This window comes from Myxocyprinus asiaticus, chromosome 7 (genome assembly GCF_019703515.2).
Source record: "Myxocyprinus asiaticus isolate MX2 ecotype Aquarium Trade chromosome 7, UBuf_Myxa_2, whole genome shotgun sequence".
Lineage (NCBI taxonomy): Eukaryota > Metazoa > Chordata > Actinopteri > Cypriniformes > Catostomidae > Myxocyprinus > Myxocyprinus asiaticus.
The window spans coordinates 3,490,174-3,512,660 of record NC_059350.1 but is presented as its reverse complement, the minus strand read 5'-3'; the positions used below and the strand labels follow the sequence as shown (position 1 = coordinate 3,512,660).

Below are 22,487 nucleotides of genomic sequence, written 5' to 3'. Positions count from 1 at the left end.
GGAAAATAGCAACACTGTGAGGAGTGGCATTGTTTTGTTGTTATGGAAACACACCTGATTCACTTTTGGTTTAGTCTACGAAGACGGGGACGTGACGTCACAAACAACGTCACAGACAGCCGTTATTTTGAACGTCATGATTTTATTTGTAAAATAAATTTTTAACATAAAAGTTGCTGTTTTTAATATTTTAATATTATTGTTTGGTTAATCGTGTCTCTTAAATACATAAATAATTTAAAAATCGAGATTACTATTTGTTATTTAAAGAGTTGAAGTCTAGGAATTATTTTTATTCATTATTTTTGACTGTTTTCTTTCTTCTTCTTTTTTTTTTTTTACATCTTAAATTAAACGTAGCCCCTAAGTATTTTAATATACCTTGATGTGGTCTTTTGTGTATTTGTTTCATTTTTAAAAAGATGGTGGACTTAGTGGTAGTTCACCCAAAAAGGAAAATTCTGTCATCGTTTACTTACCCTCGTGTCACTCCAAACATGTCTTTCCTCTGTGGAACACAAAATAAGATATTTTGTCTATTTATTATTATTATTATTATTATTTTGTCCACACAATGAAAGTCAATGGGGTCCAGTGTTGTTTTGGACTCCATTGACTTTCATTGAATTGACAAAAACAGTTCAAACATTCTTCAAAATATCTACTTTTGTGTTCTGCATAAGAGAGTCATACTAGTTTGGAGCAACATCAAGGTGAGTAAATGATGACAGAATTTTTATTTTTATGTGAACTATCCCTTTAACTCTGTAAAGCCTGACATATGAAAAAATTGTCAGAAAAGCACTTTTTTTTTTTTTTTTTTTACATTAAAAAAATTAGTACCATTGGACAAACTGTACAAATAAATCGTATTTTTTTTTTTTTATGTATCATATTTGATACATCAGACTTTAAAGGTGATTATCCTCCTGAGGCCCAGCTATTCATTTATGTGTTGGACATTTGTTATTGAAGTTTTTGTACAGTGGTAAATCTTGGGGTATTATCAGAGAATCAATGGGCTTTTCAGAGATCAGCACATCAAATACAATATGAATAATATATTATTTTTTCAATAAGCAAGTTTTATCATATGTATTTTATGCACCAAACACTTTATTGACATTTAAAAATGGTAAATTGTAAAACTTTTTTCACTGGGTCTCAGGAACTTATGGTACGATGACATCATCACAGCTTGTAATGTAAAATAATGATATCTTTATAATGACAGAGCAGCCTGAATATATGAAAATACACAGAAATATTAGTTCACACTTTAAATAGGGTATATTTGCTATAACCAAGCACAAGTTGCTAATATTCAGCAAATACTCATTTTAAAATATCATTAACAATATAATTATTACTGCCACTTTTACTTTATTAAAATAAGCTGTCATTTATACCAACATAAGAGTCACTTTTCACGCAAGTCCGCCGCCATTCTAAATAGATCGATATAAACATTGAAACCACTTTTTTTCACAAATAACCACTAGATGGAGCCATAAACATGTGAAACTTACATACCATTGATTGTTTGGCTCGTCAGCTTGAACAGAGAGTGAAACAGGAGCCATATTTGTCATATTTGGTACAAACAGCTTTATAGGGTTAATTTATGACATTATTTATTCAACAAGGGATAGCATTTACTTGAAATGAATTCCTTGAGCATTTGTCAATTATTGGTTGCTCTGTCACAGCCTGTCAATAACCACAGCCACAGTAATTCATCGTGCCACTTTTTTAATTCATTTATTTCCATGGTTTGTTGATTCACGCATGCACCTTTAAAGATGAAAGCAGTTTAGCAGCTCTTAAAGAATGTGAGACAATTTAAGCAAGTTGCAATATCCATAAAAGGTGAATATGAGCCAAATCACAGAAAACAAAAAAATAATCGTAAACATGTACCATCAAGAACACAACACTGGGACATTGTTCGCAAAACAACATTTATTAATTAAAGTTTTAATTACTGCAAAACTCTCCTAAACCCATAGTCAGTATCAGACCTAATGGGAAAGAACCCCAAACAAACCAACAAAAAAAACAAGTGTATTCAGTGTATTTAACAATCACAACTGACTCCTTTGATCTTCCTTTGATCCTTTTGTGCTTTTCTTTTCCCTCATTTTGCCAAGTCCTCAGACATTCATGGACAAAAACAGGAACTGTAAAAAATGAAGACTTGTTAAGAAATGTCAGCTCATTGTATTTTAAAACCTATGGCACCTCAAAGAGCCGGCCAGCATACTCAAGATAAGTACGTTTTGCCCTTGCCGTTTTAATATTACAGTAAGTGATTGGAGCATGTTAAATACCTCAGTCAATCACAGGCTCCCAGACACACATATCTCTACAAACTGGAAAAACCAGGTGCGTTACCTGCTGTATGTTTAGGCTGATCTGTCCAGTCTTTTTCCTGTCAAAGGCCTGGAAAACTCCTGGAACAAAGGACAAGCATTTAAATCAGTGGTCAAGTTTTATCACAATAATGGCTGTAGGCCATTTTAACTTTATTTTTTGGCTGCCACCTGAAATTTTTCACTCCCAAATGTAAAAGCTCAATGGTCTCATTTACAACCCAACCCAACCCAACCCCCCCCCCCCCCCCAATACTGGGAATGTTTACAGTCTACAAGCATGTCATTCTGGTTCTGTTTGCTCTATCTCCCTGCACAGAAGTCTTATTTCATTCCACTAGATGGCAGCAAGTACTAGGAAAAATATTTTTTTCTCTATCACCTTCCAATACAATATACAGATCTGAAATATAGGTGGCGCAGCTGAGCACTCACACCATAGACATCCAGTCAATTTTGGATCGCATGGACATTTCCCATTGTTTCGTCATCTATCTCGGCCTCTGAATGGACTATAAGCTCAATCTAGTTGTCATTGAGAAGCTGAGATCTTCGAATCTTGATTTCATTATCAATAGTTAATAACAAAATTTGCAGATGGTTTGTTTATCATCATGATTTTTCTGCTAGACTGCAATTGTTTTTTTCTGGGCATCTAAAATATAGCTTTGGATTTATTTTGTTATCAAGCACGCTCACAGACAAGTAAAAAATGGCTCATTTGAAAGAAAACAGCCTACGGTAAGAGTTGACATAGAGCTGTGGCTTTTTGGGGCTAACAGAAGCAGTGATCGGAGCAGATGTTTGTCTTTGTTGTCTTACAGAGATCATATTTCACTTCATGATTCTTTTGAAAATCAGGTGGTGTTAAAAACTGTGGTGTTAGGGCGACAAAATAAGAACGAGAGCTTTCATTTGATATATGACATGCCTATTTAAGTGCTATGTGAAAAACTTCTACATTTATACGCATATTCCTACATCGTCTCCTCTAGGTCAGGGGTTTTCAAACTGGGGTCTGGGGACCCCCAGGGGGCCACAAGGGGGTGCTAGGGGGCCCACAAAAAATTCCAGTGAAAGTGTAAAAATGTTGATATTATTTCACATAATTACTGTTTCATTCTGAAATTGTTAGATTAATCACTAATATAGTATATATATAGACAGCCATAGCAAGAAATAAAATACTACTATAAACTGGTATGTACTGTAATTTCATATATTATATTAATAAATCTTATTTGTAAGAAATGAGGGTTGTAATGCACTATTCTCTGTAAAGCTGCTTTGAAATTTGCTTGTTTTGTTTTTTAACACTAATTAATTTATATAGTGCTTTTCAAAAATAATATATAATTTAATATTAAGTACAATTATAATTTTGAAATAAAAAAAAAACAAATATATTAATTTACTTGAATTTAAAATGTTTATACATCTAAAATTACTCCAGCATAAGAAAGATACACTGTCAACTTATTAAAAAGTCATTAATTTCCTGATAATATTTTAACACATTACTTTGGCTTCAGTACAATATAAAAGCCAATTATTTAATTAGGCAAACAAACAATCTTCATAATATCATGTTTACTAGTTTTATCATACAGGGGGTCCCTCGCAAGGGGATCATCAAATTTGGGGGTCCTTGGCACAAAAAAGTTTGAAAACCCCTAATCTAGGTGACGCTAAGTTTTTAAGGTTTTATTCTGTTATTTTATATAACATAAATGCAAAAGAGATGGAGTTCTATAAAACGTTCAGATTCTACGCTTTCAAATGGCATAAAAAATAAGTGACTTATGGATCCGGGGACTTTAACAATTTAAGCGTAAATGTATCGCTCGCTTCTGGCTCCGCCCACACAGTTTACGTACATTTACATTTATCCATTTGGCAGACGCTTTTATCCAAAGTGTCTTACAAAAGAGGAATAACACATCAGTAGCAATTCATCTTAAAGACACAGTAGTACAAAAGTGCCGCATTATTTAGAGAGTTCAATAGAAAAAATAAATCAATTCTAAAGACTAGAAAGAACCTATATAGGACATTTGACCATTTAGCCCTAAATGTTTGTGTTTAATGTTGGCCACGCCCACTTACGGAGCATATTCTCCAGGCGAACGATGCAGGTCAGGTAATCATCGAAATCAATGTCAAAATTCTCATCAGCAAACCTGAGACCCAGCAACTGCAAAATCTTTGTGTTCAAATGCATCCCTTGAGAGAGAAAGCACATTATTAATCATTTATATTCCAGCTCCTGGACTCATTACATACTGGAGATATTACATTGAAACATAAACATTAGTTGTGTACCTGAGGAACGTCAAACTCACTTTCATATTGCATTTAATGTTTCAAAGAAGAACTAAGATAGCATCTTAAAACGGTTGATTTTCATTTCAGAAAAGTCCATTTTACAAATATCCTGTACATACAGTTAATATAATATTATGTAGTTATATTTAATCTGTAGGCTGTTCTGTATGTTTACCTGCAGCATTAAGAGCACTACGGAGTTCATAGGACGACATGCGTCCTGAACGATCCGTATCGAAAGAGATAAACAGCATCTAAAACAACACACAATAGTGATAATGCTACAGATGTTTTTGCTCCAAACAGTTTAATTTCTTTCAGAAACATGTGCTATTATTCTGAAAGATAGCCATGAATAACAAGCTGATGGTGACTATTGGATTCTGCATGGCTTACAATCCATTTCTTCAGTTTATCCCAGAAGACTTTGAACTCCTCGAATTCCAGCATTCCTGTGTTATCAACCTGAGCTCAGTTGAGGAAAACTCATCACAAAAACAACTCAAAGCTTAGGAGTCTAACTGACATATGTTAATGTAAGAATGTAGTATATTATGAGAATATTCATGTGCATAAACTCAGGGGATCCGTAGTTTAGTCCACAGAGAGGATACATCCATGAGGTTTATGATGCTGTGGCAGGTACTGAGGGTCAAACCATCAAACTTCACCTCTTTCCCTGCAAGAGACAACGACAGTGTTGTGAGGGACATGTTAGTATTCAGACTTTTTCATGGTGTACTAAAAATAGTGATAATTTCTCATATAAAACCTTTTCCAAGAACTGTGACATATCTCAAAGACACTAGTTTGAAAAAACACAAAAACTTCATGAAGATGTGAAGGAACAGACTCACTCCTGCTAAGAACTCCATTCAGCACCTGCTGCAGTTCTCTGGCACTGATGGCGTTATCCTACAGACAGAGACATGGAATACAGCTTATAAACACATACAGTGAATCTTAAAAAGACCAGAAGAGGACGCTCACAGCCTAGTTTTATTCCCTGCCTTTAGAGGTCCTGCACAAATCAAACATTACCATGAAAATGTCCAAAATGACATAAAAATTGTACAGTTTTCATGTACCATTTGGTTTTATGGTACAACGATATATATATATATATATATATATATATATATATATATATATATATATATATATATATATATATACAGTATATATGTACACATATATATATATATATACAGTATATATGTACGTATATATATATATATATATATATATATATATATATATATATATATATATATATATATACAGTATATATGTTCGTATATATATATATATATATATATATATATATATATATATATATATATATATACACAGTATATATGTACACATATATATATATACAGTATATATGTACGTATATATATATATATATATATATATATATACAGTATATATGTACGTATGTATATATATATATATATATATATATATATATATATAGTATATATGTACATATATACTGTATATATATATATGTGTACATATATACTGTATAGATGTACACATATATATATACAGTATATATGTACGTATATATATATATATATATATATATATATATATATATATATATATATATATATATATACAGTATATATGTTCGTATATATATATATATATATATATATATATATATATATATATATATATACACAGTATATATGTACAGTATATATGTACGTATATATATATATATATATATATATATATATATACAGTATATATGTACGTATATATATATATATATATATATATATATATATATATATATATACAGTATATATGTACGTATATATATATATATATATATATACACTGTGTAACTATTTAATACTGCAGATTTGTATATAATGCAGATATTAATGTATATGAATAATTTATATATATGTATATTATAAAAAAAAAATATATATATATATATATATAATGTAATTTATATATACAAACAATTATGTATTATTTATAAACATAAAATATACATATATTTTTATATATTTTAAATGCACGAGGTGGAGGCAAAGAACCAATCGTTTAATGCACACCTAGCCGACTGGAAAAATAAAAATTAACAGTTAACCCTCTATGATACCATGTTGCCTCCAGGCACCATAGCTTATTTTACTTTTTGTTTTATAAAATGAGACACCCATTTAATTGGTCAATGCTATCTCAGGGGAGGAGAACTCAAATACTAACCAATGAGAATGCAAAAAAGTGGTCACATGACCCACAGGGGTCCATTTTGTTTCCTCTTTCAGGACATGTGCACGTCACATGTTAGTGCATTTTTCAAAAATTTTTCATCCAGATAATTGCCTACATAGAGTCACCTTCATTGGTAACTAAAGAAGTATTTTCAAAAACTTTACATTATATATCATCAAATGTATCATAGGACATTACAAAAAACTGCATGTTGCCTCGAGGCATCATTGTACCGTAATGGAATCGCATAAGGCCATACCAGGCATACTAGGTTGGCTGGGTCTCCTATTGACAAGCTGTACAAGGTGCGCCCACTGCTGACATTCCTCTTGGAGAAGTTCCAAGCAATCCTAATTGATGGAAATCTTTATGTGGATGAACAAATTGTCCCATTCAAGGGGAAAAACCCCATGAAACAGTACAATCCCAAGAAGCCAAAACGCTGGGGATATAAAATCTTTGTTCTTGCTGATAGCAGTGGCATAGTCTACAACTTTGAGGTGAACACTGGATGTATCTCTCCCTGCAATGGGCAGCCTGACATAGGCATGAGTAGCAACAGTGCTAACCCTTTCAAACATCATTCCAAACAGCATCTCCCAAAAGTTGTTCTTCGACAACTGGTTCTCCAGTGTTGACCTGCAGATGCTGTTGGAAAAGAGGAAGATCCACTGCCTTGGCACAGTCAGAACCAGTCGTCTGGCTGGATGCTGTCTCCCCACTGATCGAGACATGAAAAGGAAAGGAAGGGGGACTGTTGAGGAAAAGGAGACCATTTATAATGAGGTTAATCTCAGGGCTGTGAAGTGGCATGATAATCACGCAGTCACTCTCCACTCCACCTTTGCCTCAGCGAATCCAACAACCACTGTGATGAGATGGGACAAAAAAAAGGAAGACAACAGTCCAGGTGAAATGCCCGAGCATTGTCACCATGTACAACAAAGGGATGGGAGAGGTTGATCTACTAGACTCCCTCATTGCCCTCTACAGAACAAAGATTCGATCCAAAAAGTGGTATCACTGTGTGGTCTTCCACATGTTTGATCTGGCTGTTGTTGAGGCCTGGCTCCTCTACCGGAGAGACAGCAGAGACTGTGACATCCCCCCAAAGGATGTGTGCAGCCTTGCAAAATTCAAAGCTGAAGTTGTAGCATGAGGAAGGCCTTGAAGAGAAGGGGGAGACCATCACAGCACAGTGAGGAAGAACAGCCAGAAAAGCGTCCAAAAACCCCTGTAGAACCACGACCATCAACGCTGGTTCGCTTTGATCAGACAGGTCATTGGCCTGTTTGGGTTGAAAGAAAAGGGTGATGCAAATACCCAGGTTGTTCAGGCATTGTAAAAGTGCAGTGCTCAAAATGTGCTACCTACCTGTGTTTTTCTGTTAAGAGGAATTGCTTCCTCAACTTTCACAAGCAGTGAGGTGCCAATAGTGAGGAAGGAGATTTTGTGTGTATGTGCTTGTGTACATGCAGGTCCTTGTGTGTGTGTGTGCATGCTTGTAAGGATAAGGTGCATGTTAGGATAAGGTTATGGTGATTTTTAATGTTTTACCTTGAAACAACACTGATTGTAATGTTTTGAAACGATAACTATCACAAATATTTTTTTCCTCATTGATATCATATTGCACACAATAGAGGGTTAATTTTATCTAAAGGTTGATAGATCTACAGCTCTGCCTATTTTTCAGAGAAAAAGTAGTGCGACCACACACTTGGCCAAAACTGTGAATTGAAATGCACAATCCAGAAATAATAATATCCACAGAATGTAGAGGGGTTGGCACTCCAGAGAAAATATATTACTCAATTTTCACTCATTGTCATTTTCACATAAATGTGGAAAACCTGACGTTACAAACGTGGCTGTGACAGTAAAAGTAGCACTTACTGTATAATAATGGGAAACCCATTGAAAACACTCTGGAACCTGCAGATTTTGACCTCTGAGACATCGGTATGGTATCCATCAAGGCTACACGATTGACTGAATTAAGAATGAAATTGCAATTTGTCCATGAACGGTAGCGCTTCACCGCAAAATGCTGCATGCATTTTGTGAACAAACAGCGCTTCTCATTCAGCGTTTGAGTCAGAGATGTGTGAGCGCGAGGGGACCTCTAGTGTCTATAGGCGGCACTTCAGCACATACACAACACATTACAGTTTAAATCGTCTTGCCGGACAGCGAAAGGCGCATTTAATATTGAACAGTGATTAAAACTGACCAGAACTACCTGTGCATTCAATGGTTTGAACCATATATATATATATATATATATCCAGAAAGTATTCACAGCGCTTCACTTTTTCCACATTTTGTTATGTTACAGCCTTATTCCAAAATTGATTAAATTCATTATTTTCCTCAAAATTCTACAAACAATACCCCATAATGACAACGTGAAAAAGTTTGTTTGAAATCTTTGCAAATTTATTACAAATAAAAAACGGAACAAAATCACATGTACATAAGTATTCACAGCCTTTGCCATGACACTCAAAATTGAGCTCAGGTGCATCCTGTTTCCACTGATCATCCTTGAGATGTATCTACAACTTGATTGGAGTCCACCTGTGGTAAATTCAGTTGATTGGACATGATTTGGAAAGGCACACACCTGTCTATATAAGGTCCCACAGTTAACAGTGCATGTCAGAGCACAAACCAAGCCAAGAAGTCCAAGGAATTGTCTGTAGACCTCCGAGACAGGATTGTATCGAATCACAGATTTGGGGAAGGGTACAGAAAAATTTCTGCAGCATTGAAGGTCCCAATGAGCACAGTGGCCTCAATCATCCGTAAATGGAAGAAGTTTGGAACCACCAGGACTCTTCCTAGAGCTGGCCGCCCGGCCAAACTGAGTGATCGGGGGAGAAGGGCCTTAGTCAGGGAGGTGACCAAGAACCCGCTGGTCACTCTGACAGAGCTCCAGCATTTCTCTGTGGAGAGAGGAGAACCTTCCAGAAGAACAACCATCTCTGCAGCACTCCACCAATCAGGCCTGTATGGTAGAGTGGCCAGACGGAAGCCACTCCTCAGTAAAAGGCACATGACAGCCCGCCTGGTGTTTGCCAAAAGGCACCTGAAGGACTCTCAGACCATGAGAAACAAAGATTGAACACTTTGGCCTGAATGGCAAGCGTCATGTCTGGAGGAAACCAGGCACCGCTCATCACCTGGCCAATACCATCCCTACAGTGAAGCATGGTGGTGGCAGCATCATGCTGTGGGGATGTTATTCAGCGGCAGGAACTGGGAGACAAGTCAGGATTGAGGGAAAGATGAATGCAGCAATGTACAGAGACATCCTTGATGAAAACCTGCTCCAGAGCGCTCTGGACCTCAGACTGGGGTGAAGGTTCATCTTCCAACAGGACAACGACCCTAAGTACACAGCCAAGATAACAAAGGAGTGTCTCCGGGACAACTCTGTGAATGTCCTTGAGTGGCCCAGCCAGAGCCCAGACTTGAACCCGATTGAACATCTCTGGAGAGATCTGAAAATGGCTGTGCACCGACACTCCCCATCCAACCTGATGGAGCTTGAGAGGTCCTGCAAAGAAGAATGGGAGAAACTGCCCAAAAATAGGTGTGCCAAGCTTGTAGCATCATACTCAAAAAGACTTGAGGCTGTAATTGGTGCCAAAGGTGCTTCAACAATGTATTGAGCAAAGGCTGTGAATACTTATGTACATGTGATCTTTTTTTATTTTTTTATATTTATATTTGCAAAGATTTCAAACAAACTTCTTTCACATTGTCATTATGGGGTATTGTTTGTAGAATTTTGAGGAAAATAATGAATTTAATCCATTTTGGAATAAGGCTGTAACATAACAAAATGTGGAAAAAGTGAAGCACTGTGAATACTTTCCGGATGCACTGTGTATCTATACTAACTGTATAATTGTGTAATGCTGTAGATTTCTGTGTCTTACCGAGCCAGCGACCTGTTCAAATAGCCTCCTCAAACCTTTCTCTTCATCTGTCTCCTCCTCAGGAGGGTTGGGAGCTGGTGGCTGCACAAGTCCCAGAAAAAAACACATATTTTTAACATAAATGACTGGTGAATATCACTAGTTTAAGTCCACAATCATGCTGTCTGTATATGAGTCAAATCTTTACAAAAATGAACCATGGTGACATTGTTAACCATAGTTACTAAAGTTACTGTTAGTCCTCTTAAACCATAATAAATTACTATGGGATCATCTTTAAGCAGAAGCTTTTCAAATCTTCATGTTTAATTTAGGTTTTTGATGACAATGGTGGCTAATACAAAGTAACCACAGTTTATAGCAACAATAACTCTAGCAACGATAGTATTTCGATGGAAACTATTGTAACTGTTTTTGTAAAGAATCTCAACACATCATCTGTTCACCGTTGCAGAACTTACATCTGGCAGGTCTGCTTCAATGGTGTTTCCCATCTCACTGATAAATAAACACAAATAAAAACATTAGAATCTATGGCTATTTGATTGAACAGTACATCCAGATTTGTGATCTCAAGATGTCAGTGTGGATTTGAGTATTAGTGAAGTTCATCAATATACCAATAGCAATATACATGTACATCATAACCATATTCTTCAAGTCTGGCTGATAAATCTGAGGAGTGGTTGGAGAAACATACATGGCTCCAGCTTTCTTCTCTGAGAATATCCGGATGAGGAAGTCGGCTTCAGTGTGCGGCTGGAAGGTGGTGGGTACCAGCAGATAGTTTCCAGGGGGAAGTCTGAAGCGCTCAGACACCTCCCTCATGTTGATGTATGTACGGCTTCGTGCTTTAGAGCCGTTATAACGGAAAAAGTCCTTCCCTTGGTGGTCTTCATCATTAGGTGCCTGTGAGTATGGCAAGCAAACAGGGTCAAATTCAGTGTGGCAAGAAAAACTACATCTAACTGTGTTCTGAACTCATCTTCCACACTGCAAAAATAAATAAATAAATAAACATTTTATTAATCAGTATCAGTACTCTTTTTTCTTGTTTTCTATTTAAAATATCGAAATATCCTTAACCCTTGTGTGTCAGTTTAAAAAAGTTACTCAGATTTAAGTTACTCAGAGGTCCTTAGAGGACAAAAATGTCCAGCATCAAAAAACTGCCATAATAATGTTATACATTAATATTATTTTCCACTTTCAATGACTTAGATTTTTTAACCAACATCAGTCCTGATCATAACTACCAAATATTCATTCATTTTCAGGATTTTAACCCTTTAAATGCAAGTTTGTTTATTTAATCCAACTGTTGTTTTTTTTTACACACACACACACATAAAACACACTCTGACATCCATACCAACACACACACACAATTTTATCTGCATCATTTATTCAGTTGTCCTGCAGTGCTCTATAATACAGCAAACAGAAAAATAGGGGAAAAGCTTGTATTTGCTCCATAGCTAAAAATCCAGAAAATGGCGCCATCTGGTGGAAAATATTAGTAATGTATTTTGAAGCCAGGGCTCCAGAATGAAAGCATAATATCATAGAATTCATGATTTTATGCTTTAATGGCACTGGGATCAAATATTGCAGTTTTAATGGGTTTCAATGGGGGACATTTTTGTCCTGAAGGTCCTGAGTGTAACTATTTTGTGTACACAGTGTATTATAGATGTATTATAGGAACTGAGGTTGAAATATCACAATTCCCCCCAAAAAAACACACCTTTGACAAAATGTATGCCGTTGGCATTAACACAGCCAAAATGATCGAAAAAAACCAAAATGAAAAAGACAAAAATGTCCCGAAAGTCACACAAGGGTTAAAACAAGATACATTTACTTGAGAAGCAAAACTGTGCACAATAATAAGACCTGTTGTCAAAAAATAGATCTTGAATTAGTGTATATTTTTCTTATGCCATTGGTAAATTCTTGTTTTATGCAGACATTTTTTTACATTTTGTGAGCTTTATGCTCAAACCAAAAATTGCCAATAGTGTAAGAAAACATTAATTTAACTTAGTTCTCTAGAAAAAGTCCTAACTTACAAAGTTTTAAGGATGTTTAGATATTTTTTACTGATTTAAAATACTGATTAAGACAATTTTTGTGTAGTGCAATCAGCCGGTTCTGTAAATGCAATCACTTTTTTGTTTTCCCAATCACCTCGTAAACAGCGAAGCCGATGGTCTCCATGTCAAGCCCCTCTTTCCTCAGTCGACGGCGGTTCTTCTGCATCAGAGCGATGATGACGCTGCACTTATGGTCTCCATCATCAGGGTCCTCCAGACGAAGCTTAAACTGAGGGTTCGTCCAGAACGTGTCTGATGAGAGAAAGACAAAAATCAGAAAGACAACATTTTGCTTTTAAGAAATAAACTGTTCTCAGATCAGTGCTCTAACCAATGAAGTTCCTGCAGCCTCCAGCAGTGGAGCCCCTGATCCAGTTGCCCTGAAAACTGTTCACATCCCATTTAATTTTGGTGTCATCTGTCAGAGAGTCTGGAGTCAGGTTACAGATCTCCACCTTATCGTAGTTGGCTTTGAAATCTCCAAACTCCATCCTGAGACACACGATAAGTCATTAAAATTAGTTTCTCTGGTCAGAATGAGCTTATTGGATGCTTGTTTCAGTGTGGAATACAGTAAGAATATTTGTTTTTATCAAATGTCAAAAATGTTTTTCACTCTCATTCACACATGGATTAAAAGCAACAAATCTGCAATTTTGACCTAATGGGGTGTTTAAAAGAACACACCAGAACTCTCCATCATCCAGAGAGTTTTGCAGCAGTCTGGTTTTCTCTGCCTTGTCAATCACGCTCCACTCTCTAGAGCTTAAAAAAGACAAGATATAGAGCATTTATGTATAGTGCACTGACATCACAAATATAAATTCATTTAATCAAATACAATGTTGAGCTGCATAATGTGCTAAAAGAACTACTAGGTAAATTATGATGTATAATCGGAAGCCGAAATCTCATTGAGAGCACCTTTAAGTGTGATTTTATCATTAGTGAACACATACTTGTCGCTCCAGGGGCCGTTCCACTCCACCTGACCCCAGGGGTTCCTGACACGAATCAGCTGGACCTTTGCTCCTCTGTAGTTCACCTGTGGAGGCAAGATGAAAGAAATCACAGAGTGAATATAAGAAAAAGAGAGAAAACAACAGTAAACAAACAATAAATACAGTTGCTATGGTTACCTCCTCCACTCCAGTGATGGAGTAGGCGTGGCCTTTAACCAGACCGGTGATTGTTTGCGCCTCAGATTCAGCAGAACTTGTGATCTAGTGATATGACAACATCAGTATCCGAGAAATCAGAAATGGCAACATGCACAATTATAATGTAACTGTATTGTTTGTAGAGAACAAAAAAATGTTTTGCAAGTGAACACAAACTATTGCAAGGGATTGCGAAACTTATTGAGAGGGAACTTAAAAATTATTGAGAGGGAAGTAAAACTTATTGCGAGGGAACGCAAAACTTATTGAGAGGGAAGTAAAACTTATTGCGAGGGAACGCAAAACTTATTGAGAGGGAAGTAAAACTTATTGCGAGGGAACGCAAAACTTATTGCGAGGGAACGCAAAAATTATTGAGAGGGAAGTAAAAGTTATTGAGAGGGAAGTAAAAGTTATTGCGAGGGAACGCAAAACTTATTGAGAGGGAAGTAAAAGTTATTGAGAGGGAAGTAAAAGTTATTGCGAGGGAACGCAAAACTTATTGAGAGGGAAGTAAAACTTATTGAGAGGGAAGTCAAAACTTATTGCGAGGGAACGCAAAACTTATTGAGAGGGAAGTAAAACTTATTGAGAGGGAAGTCAAACTTATTGAGAGGGAAGTAAAACTTATTGCGAGGGAACGCAAAACTTATTGCGAGGGAACGCAAAAATTATTGAGAGGGAAGTAAAAGTTATTGAGAGGGAAGTAAAAGTTATTGCGAGGGAACGCAAAACTTATTGAGAGGGAAGTAAAAGTTATTGAGAGGGAAGTAAAAGTTATTGCGAGGGAACGCAAAACTTATTGAGAGGGAAGTAAAACTTATTGAGAGGGAAGTCAAAACTTATTGCGAGGGAACGCAAAACTTATTGAGAGGGAAGTAAAACTTATTGCGAAGGAACGCAAAACTTATTGAGAGGGAAGTAAAAGTTATTGAGAGGGAAGTAAAATTTATTGAGAGGGAAGTAAAAGTTATTGCGAGGGAACGCAAAACTTATTGAGAGGGAAGTAAAAGTTATTGAGAGGGAAGTAAAACTTATTGCGAGGGAACGCAAAACTTATTGAGAGGGAAGTAAAAGTTATTGAGAGGGAAGTAAAATTTATTGAGAGGGAAGTAAAAGTTATTGAGAGGGAAGTAAAAGTTATTGAGAGGGAAGTAAAAGTTATTGCGAGGGAAGTAAAAGTTATTGCGAGGGAAGTAAAAGTTATTGCGAGGGAAGTAAAAGTTATTGAGAGGGAAGTAAAAGTTATTGAGAGGGAAGTAAAAGTTATTGAGAGGGAAGTAAAACTTATTGAGAGGGAAGTAAAAGTTATTGAGAGTGAAGTAAAACTTATTGCGAGGGAACGCAAAACGTATTGCGAGGGAACGCAAAACTTATTGAGAGGGAAGTAAAAGTTATTGAGAGGGAAGTAAAACTTATTGCGAGGGAACGCAAAACGTATTGAGAGGGAACGCAAAACTTATTGAGAGGGAAGTAAAACTTATTGTGAGGGAAGTAAAAGTTATTGAGAGGGAAGTAAATGTTATTGAGAGGGAAGTAAAACTTATTGCGAGGGAGCGCAAAACTTATTGAGAGGGAAGTCAAACTTATTGCGAGGGAGCGCAAAACTTATTGCGAGGGAACGCAAAACTTATTGAAAGGGAAGTAAAACTTATTGCGAGGGAAGTAAAACTTATTGAGAGGGAAGTAAAACTTATTGCAGAGGGAACGCAAAACGTATTGAGAGGGAAGTAAAACTTATTGCGAGGGAACGCAAAACTTATTGAGAGGGAAGTAAAACTTATTGAGAGGGAACGCAAAACTTATTGAGAGGGAACGCAAAACTTATTGAGAGGGAAGTAAAACTTATTGTAAGGGAACGCAAAACTTATTGAGAGGGAAGTAAAACTTATTGCGAGGGAACGCAAAACTTATTGAGAGGGAAGTAAAACTTATTGAGAGGGAAGTAAAACTTATTGCGAGGGTAGTAAAAGTTATTGAGATGGAAGTAAAAGTTATTGAGAGGGAAGTAAAACTTATTGCGAGGGAACGCAAAACTTATTGCGAGGGAACGCAAAACTTATTGAGAGGGAAGTAAAACTTATTGCGAGGGAACGCAAAACTTACTGAGAAGGAAGTAAAACTTATTGCGAGGGAACGCAAAACTTATTGAGAGGGAAGTAAAACTTATTGAGATGGAAGTAAAACTTATTGAGATGGAAGTAAAACTTATTGAGATGGAAGTAAAACTTATTGAGAGGGAAGTAAAAGTTATTGAGAGGGAACGCAAAACTTATTGTGAGGGAAGTAAAAGTTATTGAGAGGGAAGTAAAAGTTATTGAGAGGGAAGTAAAACTTATTGCGAGGGAACGCAAAACTTATTGCGAGGGAACGCAAAACTTATTGAGAGGGAAGTCAAAGTTATTGAGAGGGAAGTAAAACTTATTGCGAGGGAACGCAAAACTTATTGAGAGGGAACGCAAAACTTATTGAGAGGGAACGCAAAACTTATTGAGAAGGAAGTAAAACTTATTGCGAGGGAACGCAAAACTTATTGCGAGGGAAGTAAAAGTTATTGAGAGGGAAGTAAAACTTATTGCGAGGGTAGTAAAAGTTATTGAGATGGAAGTAAAAGTTATTGAGAGGGAAGTAAAAGTTATTGAGAGGGAAGTAAAACTTATTGCGAGGGAACGCAAAACTTATTGCGAGGGAACGCAAAACTTATTGAGAGGGAAGTAAAACTTATTGCGAGGGAACGCAAAACTTACTGAGAAGGAAGTAAAACTTATTGCGAGGGAACGCAAAACTTATTGAGAGGGAAGTAAAACTTATTGCGAGGGAAGTAAAACTTATTGAGATGGAAGTAAAAGTTATTGAGAGGGAAGTATAAGTTACTCCGAGGGAAGAAAAACTTATTGCGAGGGAACGCAAAACTTATTGAGAGGGAAGTAAAAGTTATTGAGAGGGAAGTAAAAGTTATTGCGAGGGAATGCAAAACTATTGTGAGCGAACACAAACTAATAAAGTGAACGCAAAGTTTTTGCAAGGGAAAATAAAACTTATTGCAGAGGGAACATATACAAGCGTAGTGTGCCTAGCATTATAGTGACTTAGTCTAGTTTCCTTTCAACTTGTTTCATTTTATGTACAGCACTCTGAATTCTCTTAACATACATCTATGGAGCAGCCGAGCATGGATCCTCTGTCTATGGCTTTCTTCAGGATGTCAAAGAGATTGCTCGGAGCGCTCTTGGTCTCGTACATCTCCCCCACGCCCCCGGTGAAGTCCTCCATGGCCTCCATGGTACTTCCACCTTTGAGTGCCTCATAGCTGCCATTCAGCCTAGCAAACGCACAGAAGATAATAGATTCATACACACAGGTTCGGCAACTCTGCCTTGTCTACTCAAAAGACTTGATTTGCTAGATGTTTTGTTTTGTAAACTGAAGTGCATACTTGGAATAGGCCTTCTCCAGAAGAGCACTCCAGAACTCAGTGTTGTCAGCAGAATGGAGGAAGACAAGTTTGTTCCTCACACACGGGAGTCTGTCGTCCACCACCACATCCAGCCATTTATTGTGCTGCCAGAACTGCAGAGCAAAATATATTTGACATTGTGAAACATCCTTTGAGTTTATGAATTGATCTTACAATTTGTCAGGTTCGAATAGTGTTTTAACCTTCATTTGAGGTTTAAATTTCATTTTAAGCTGTATAGAGTTACTGAGAGAGTAGACATACTTGGAAGTGGAAGATCCCGGCGTAGCCGTGGTCAAAGTTCTGGTCATGTGGTACGACCCTCTTCAGTGTTTCTTCATGGAGGGTGAGGGAGGCAATCGCTGCCAACAACCAGCAATCTCCTAAACAGTGATACAGGAAGAAAAACATGTTGCAAAATTTTGTTTTTACAAACTGAAAATCTACAGTTCAGTAACTTATAAACATCATTAGAAAACATTGAAGGTCATATCAGGGCTCTTCTTTGTCACAGAATTAATGGCACAACATACCCAACTGTCCCTGACAGATGTCTGTCCTGGTGGCTCCTCCAGTGATGAATTTGGGGTCTTTGCAGATTTGCTGAATTTGAACAGAACAAAGGAAATATCCTCAATAACAGCTACTTATACATACAATATAGCTGCATTTACATACGAGACAAATATAATCCCCTGAAGACTGTTCCAACACATTAAACTCTATCTATCTATCTATCTATCTATCTACCTACCTATCCGTCTGTCCAACTATCTATCTATCTGTCTGTCTGTCTGTCTATCTATCTATCTATCCATCATCTATCTATCTGTCAGTCTATCTATCTATCTCTGTCATCTACAGTATCTGTCTGTCTGTCTATCTATCTATCTATCCATCCATCTATCTATCTGTCTGTCTGTCTATCTATCTATCTATCTGTCTGTCTGTCTATCTATCTCTGTCATCTACAGTATCTGTCTGTCTGTCTATCTATCTATCTATCCATCCATCTATCTGTCTGTCTGTCTGTCTATCTATCTATCTATCTGTCAGTCTATCTATCTATCTCTGTCATCTACAGTATCTGTCTGTCTGTCTATCTATCTATCTATCCATCCATCTATCTATCTGTCTGTCTGTCTATCTATCTATCTATCTGTCAGTCTATCTATCTATCTCTGTCATCTACAGTATCTGTCTGTCTGTCTATCTATCTATCTATCTATCTGTCTGTCTGTCTATCTATCTCTGTCTGTCTATCTGTCATCTATCTATCTATCTATCTGTCTGTCTGTCTATCTATCTATCTATCTGTCTATCCATCCATCCATCCATCTACCTATCTATCTGTCTATCCATCTATCTGTCTATCCATCCATCCATCCATCCATCTATCTATCTATCCATCATCTATCTGTCTATCTATCTATCTATCGATCTATCAGTCTGTCTATCGATCTATCAGTCTATCTATCTATCTCTTTCTGTCTGTCTGTCTATCCATCTATCTAATGTCTGTCTGTCTTTCTCTTCCTGTCTTTTCTATCTATCTATCAGTCTGTCTATCGATCTATCAGTCAGTCTGTCTGTCTGTCTGTCTGTCTATCTATCTCTGTCTGTCTGTCTATCCATCCATCCATCCATCCATCCATCCATCTAATGTCTGTCTGTCTTTCTCTTCCTGTCTTTTCTATCTATCTATCTGTCTATCTATCTATCTATCATCTACTGTACCTCTATCATCTATCTGTCTATCTATCTATCTATCTGTCTGTCTATCGATCTATCAGTCTGTCTGTCTATCTCTGTCTGTCTATCCATCCATCCTTCCATCCATCTATCTAATGTCTGTCTGTCTTTCTCTTCCTGTCTTTTCTATCTATCTATCTATCTATCTATCTATCTATCTATCTGTCTGTCTGTCTATCATCTATCTGTCTGTCTGTCTGTCTGTCTGTCTTGTAGATCTACTCTTGTAAACTTTGCTGTGTACACGGCATCAAATCTTACTCTTGTCAGTTTGGCATTGTTAAACTTTAAGCTATTTTTGCAGATGTTTCTTGAGGGAAAAACACCTCTCATTACCTGTGGTTCATGTTGATCTAATTTAACATTTTCATTAGAGCAGGAGATGTGTGAACACCCATGATGCCTTTGTAGGGCGTGTTCACATTCTTACTGCATTCTCAAACTTTGATCCAATCGATGGAGCACACACGCTTCTATAAAGGGAACGCCCTGACATGAAATGCAGTTGTAGTTTCATTCAGAGATCCTACAAGTCTCCTCTGAAGAGCAGAAATGAGTTGAGGAGGGTGTGAACTCGGAAGGGTTGAACATGTCATTTATTATTTTATTTTTTTAAAGAGATCAACTGATCAGATCGCCTTAGACTGGTAGACACTTGACAACCAGTTCTTAAAGGGATAGTTCAAGTCAAAGTCACCATGCACTTTGTATGGAAAAAAAGATGCAATAAAATGAATAGGGACAAAAGCTGTCAGTGCATAAAAATGTGCCTTAAATCTGCTTTTGTGTTCCATGGGGGGGAAAAAGACATTTAGGTTTGGAACAGCATAAGGGTGAGTAAATGAAGACAGAATGTTCATTAATGGGGGAACTATCCCTTTAAGAGCAAACACAACCTAATAGCCAATTTCCACCAAAATAAAAAATAGATTCTAGAATCAATTCTCATTCAAATAATTGGTATGTTAAATAAATAAACCTGCAACATTCCACAAGCATTCCTAAATTGTTGCATGGCAACCCACTTAAATGGCTTCATAACGGTCTCTTATGTATTATAATAGATACAGTTCCACTCTGTTGAGACTCAAAGAAAAGTAAAATGTCATGTAGTAAAGTAGTATTGTTCAAACTCCAACCCAGTTGATTTTGAGGCCTTGAATTGCTCTGCAACCGTCCAACAATTTAAAGGTGCACATAATCATCTGACACAATAAAACATGCAATTAGTCCTGTGCCACAAATGTCAAAGTTCTTGCCAACATTTTTGGAAATAATGTAAGTCATTTATGTAATTCAAACATTACTAATTGATGATTACCAACCACACTTCCATTCATTTATTCCAAAATCAATCCATCCATTCCATCCATCTGAGTATTAAAAGAGGAAAACAGAACAGCATTAGATGCTTCAACATCTCAAAAACAGGCTTTTTAGCATTGCTACATGTTAATTGCATATAAAAAACACCACTGAAGACCCACTGTAGAAATGATGACACCATAACTTCCTCAAAATTGTTCCATAATGATTAAGATTTGGAAGAACCATTGAAATCCATTGGAGTTCTTGCAGGAACTTCCATCTTGTATGTTCCTCAGAGATCTGCCTTTTTCGAAAGGGTGTCTAGTTCTCCAAAGGATTTTGCCAGTGTTGCGATCTGAGGAACCCCTAAATGGTGCCTCAAAACCGAATTTAATGCCCTTACCTGCCATTTAGGAACTGTGAGCTTCAGCATCGAGGTATAATGATGACAAAAGCAGTAGATTATGCAATAATTACTATCTATTAGTATGTCTATAAGGTTTTGGTCAGCTTCATTGCATAGATTCCTATGCACCCAGAAATCACTCTGCAGGCATTTTAAGTGCCTATTTGATCAAATCTGATCCTATAGCATGAATTATGTGCTTAACCTATTAATGTCACGGTTACTTGCCACACTGGAGGAATTCTCTGGAGAACCTCCAGACACCCTTTAAAGAAGCCTCAAATATCTTATTATATGTACTCAAGGAACTTAATAATAAAATATATTTCAAGCAGGGCTGATACCAAAATACGATCTTTAGTGGTCTCTTCATTGGACCAGAAGGGGGATGTTGGATGCTTCTGGGGGGGCACAAGGAAAATCTAGCCCCCCCCCCAAGACCCGGCAATGATTTCAAGAGTCTTGAAACCTTTCGGTAAATATGGGATTACCGGAGGATCTATTGACAATTTTAACTTAACCCTAACCCAGTGTGAGGAACCCTGAATTACGCCTTTTTACAGTGACATTTCTTGCTACCATTTTGTAGCTGGTTTGTTACGTGTTTGAGGTCTTATTTGTTGGTGATCAAATGTTGGGTTGACATTACAGTACATTGCAGTCATCAAAATTGCAAAAACAGTCCCAGATTCCCATTATTCACACTATATGAATGATATGATCATAGCTATGCTCCAGAGTGAACTTCATTACTCACCCCTGGCCTCTTCCATTCAAAGTTCACTGGGACCCTTTGACTGTAGAAAAGCGAAGATTCCACTGCAGGAAAATCTGGATCTTCAAACAACTTCCCCTTCTGCAAACACTCTTGTCTGAGCTGTTCAAACGTCTTTCCATCCGCCTGCGTGCTCTCCGCCTGGAACTTCTGCCCAGATGCTCCTGACTGGGTCGCATTGTACGGCATCTCGTCTTAGCTGAGCTTCAAAATCAGATAGAAGGTGGTGACACTGTGTGAATGTCTGAAGCGGTGAGTTGTGCGTGTACGAGTGTGTATGTGATAAATCCAGCCACACTGGCCGGGCGACAAACTCGTTTGATTGGTGTGACGCCCATCATGAGCAGAAACTGGTTTGGGTGAAAGCAGCCACGCCTGAGTGTGTAGAGCAGACAGCTCTCTCCAGAAGTAGGTGGAATTGCACCTGTTTGGGAACTTTACTATGGTATGACTATGGCATTAATTTAATAGAACTGTGGTTCATGAGATTGTATTGTCTTTCAACAAAGAGTCCATTAAGAAACTCGAAAAGTACTTTGAATGTTGGCTTGACAAAGCCTTGCCTTCAAGTTTAAAAAGCTTGTAAATTTGACAGTAAAGGTTGAAGGTTATCAGAAATGTTGAAATAATTCTGATGATAACCTG

General features: G+C 36.9%; 1 protein-coding gene across 1 annotated transcript; it reads right to left on the bottom strand.

The window, feature by feature from the left end:
• Positions 1 to 1,096: 1,096 nt before the first annotated feature.
• On the bottom strand, positions 1,097 to 22,128 carry LOC127444075 (calpain-9-like). Its single transcript, XM_051703244.1, has 20 exons — positions 21,825 to 22,128; positions 18,135 to 18,204; positions 17,866 to 17,984; positions 17,581 to 17,714; positions 17,298 to 17,466; positions 14,124 to 14,207; positions 13,944 to 14,029; positions 13,672 to 13,749; positions 13,316 to 13,476; positions 13,079 to 13,236; positions 11,589 to 11,797; positions 11,350 to 11,386; positions 10,889 to 10,969; positions 5,555 to 5,612; positions 5,312 to 5,376; positions 5,094 to 5,162; positions 4,873 to 4,951; positions 4,479 to 4,595; positions 2,395 to 2,453; positions 1,097 to 2,180 (listed from the first exon to the last, which is right to left on the bottom strand). Exons 1-20 carry the CDS (start codon positions 22,029 to 22,031, stop codon positions 2,154 to 2,156), a joined length of 2,067 nt encoding a protein of 688 aa, XP_051559204.1. The 5' UTR covers positions 22,032 to 22,128; the 3' UTR covers positions 1,097 to 2,153.
• Between the last annotated feature and the right edge of the window lie 359 nt (positions 22,129 to 22,487).

Coding starts and splice junctions, on each gene's coding strand:
- LOC127444075 (XM_051703244.1), bottom strand. CDS start 22,031: ATGCCGTACAATGCGACCCAGTCAGGAGCATCTGGGCAGAAGTTCCAG. Junction 11,387..11,588: donor GAGAAGAAAGCTGGAGCCAT/GTATGTTTCTCC, acceptor TTTATTTATCAG/TGAGATGGGAAACACCATTG. Junction 2,454..4,478: donor TCGCCTGGAGAATATGCTCC/GTAAGTGGGCGT, acceptor CCTTTGTTCCAG/GAGTTTTCCAGGCCTTTGAC.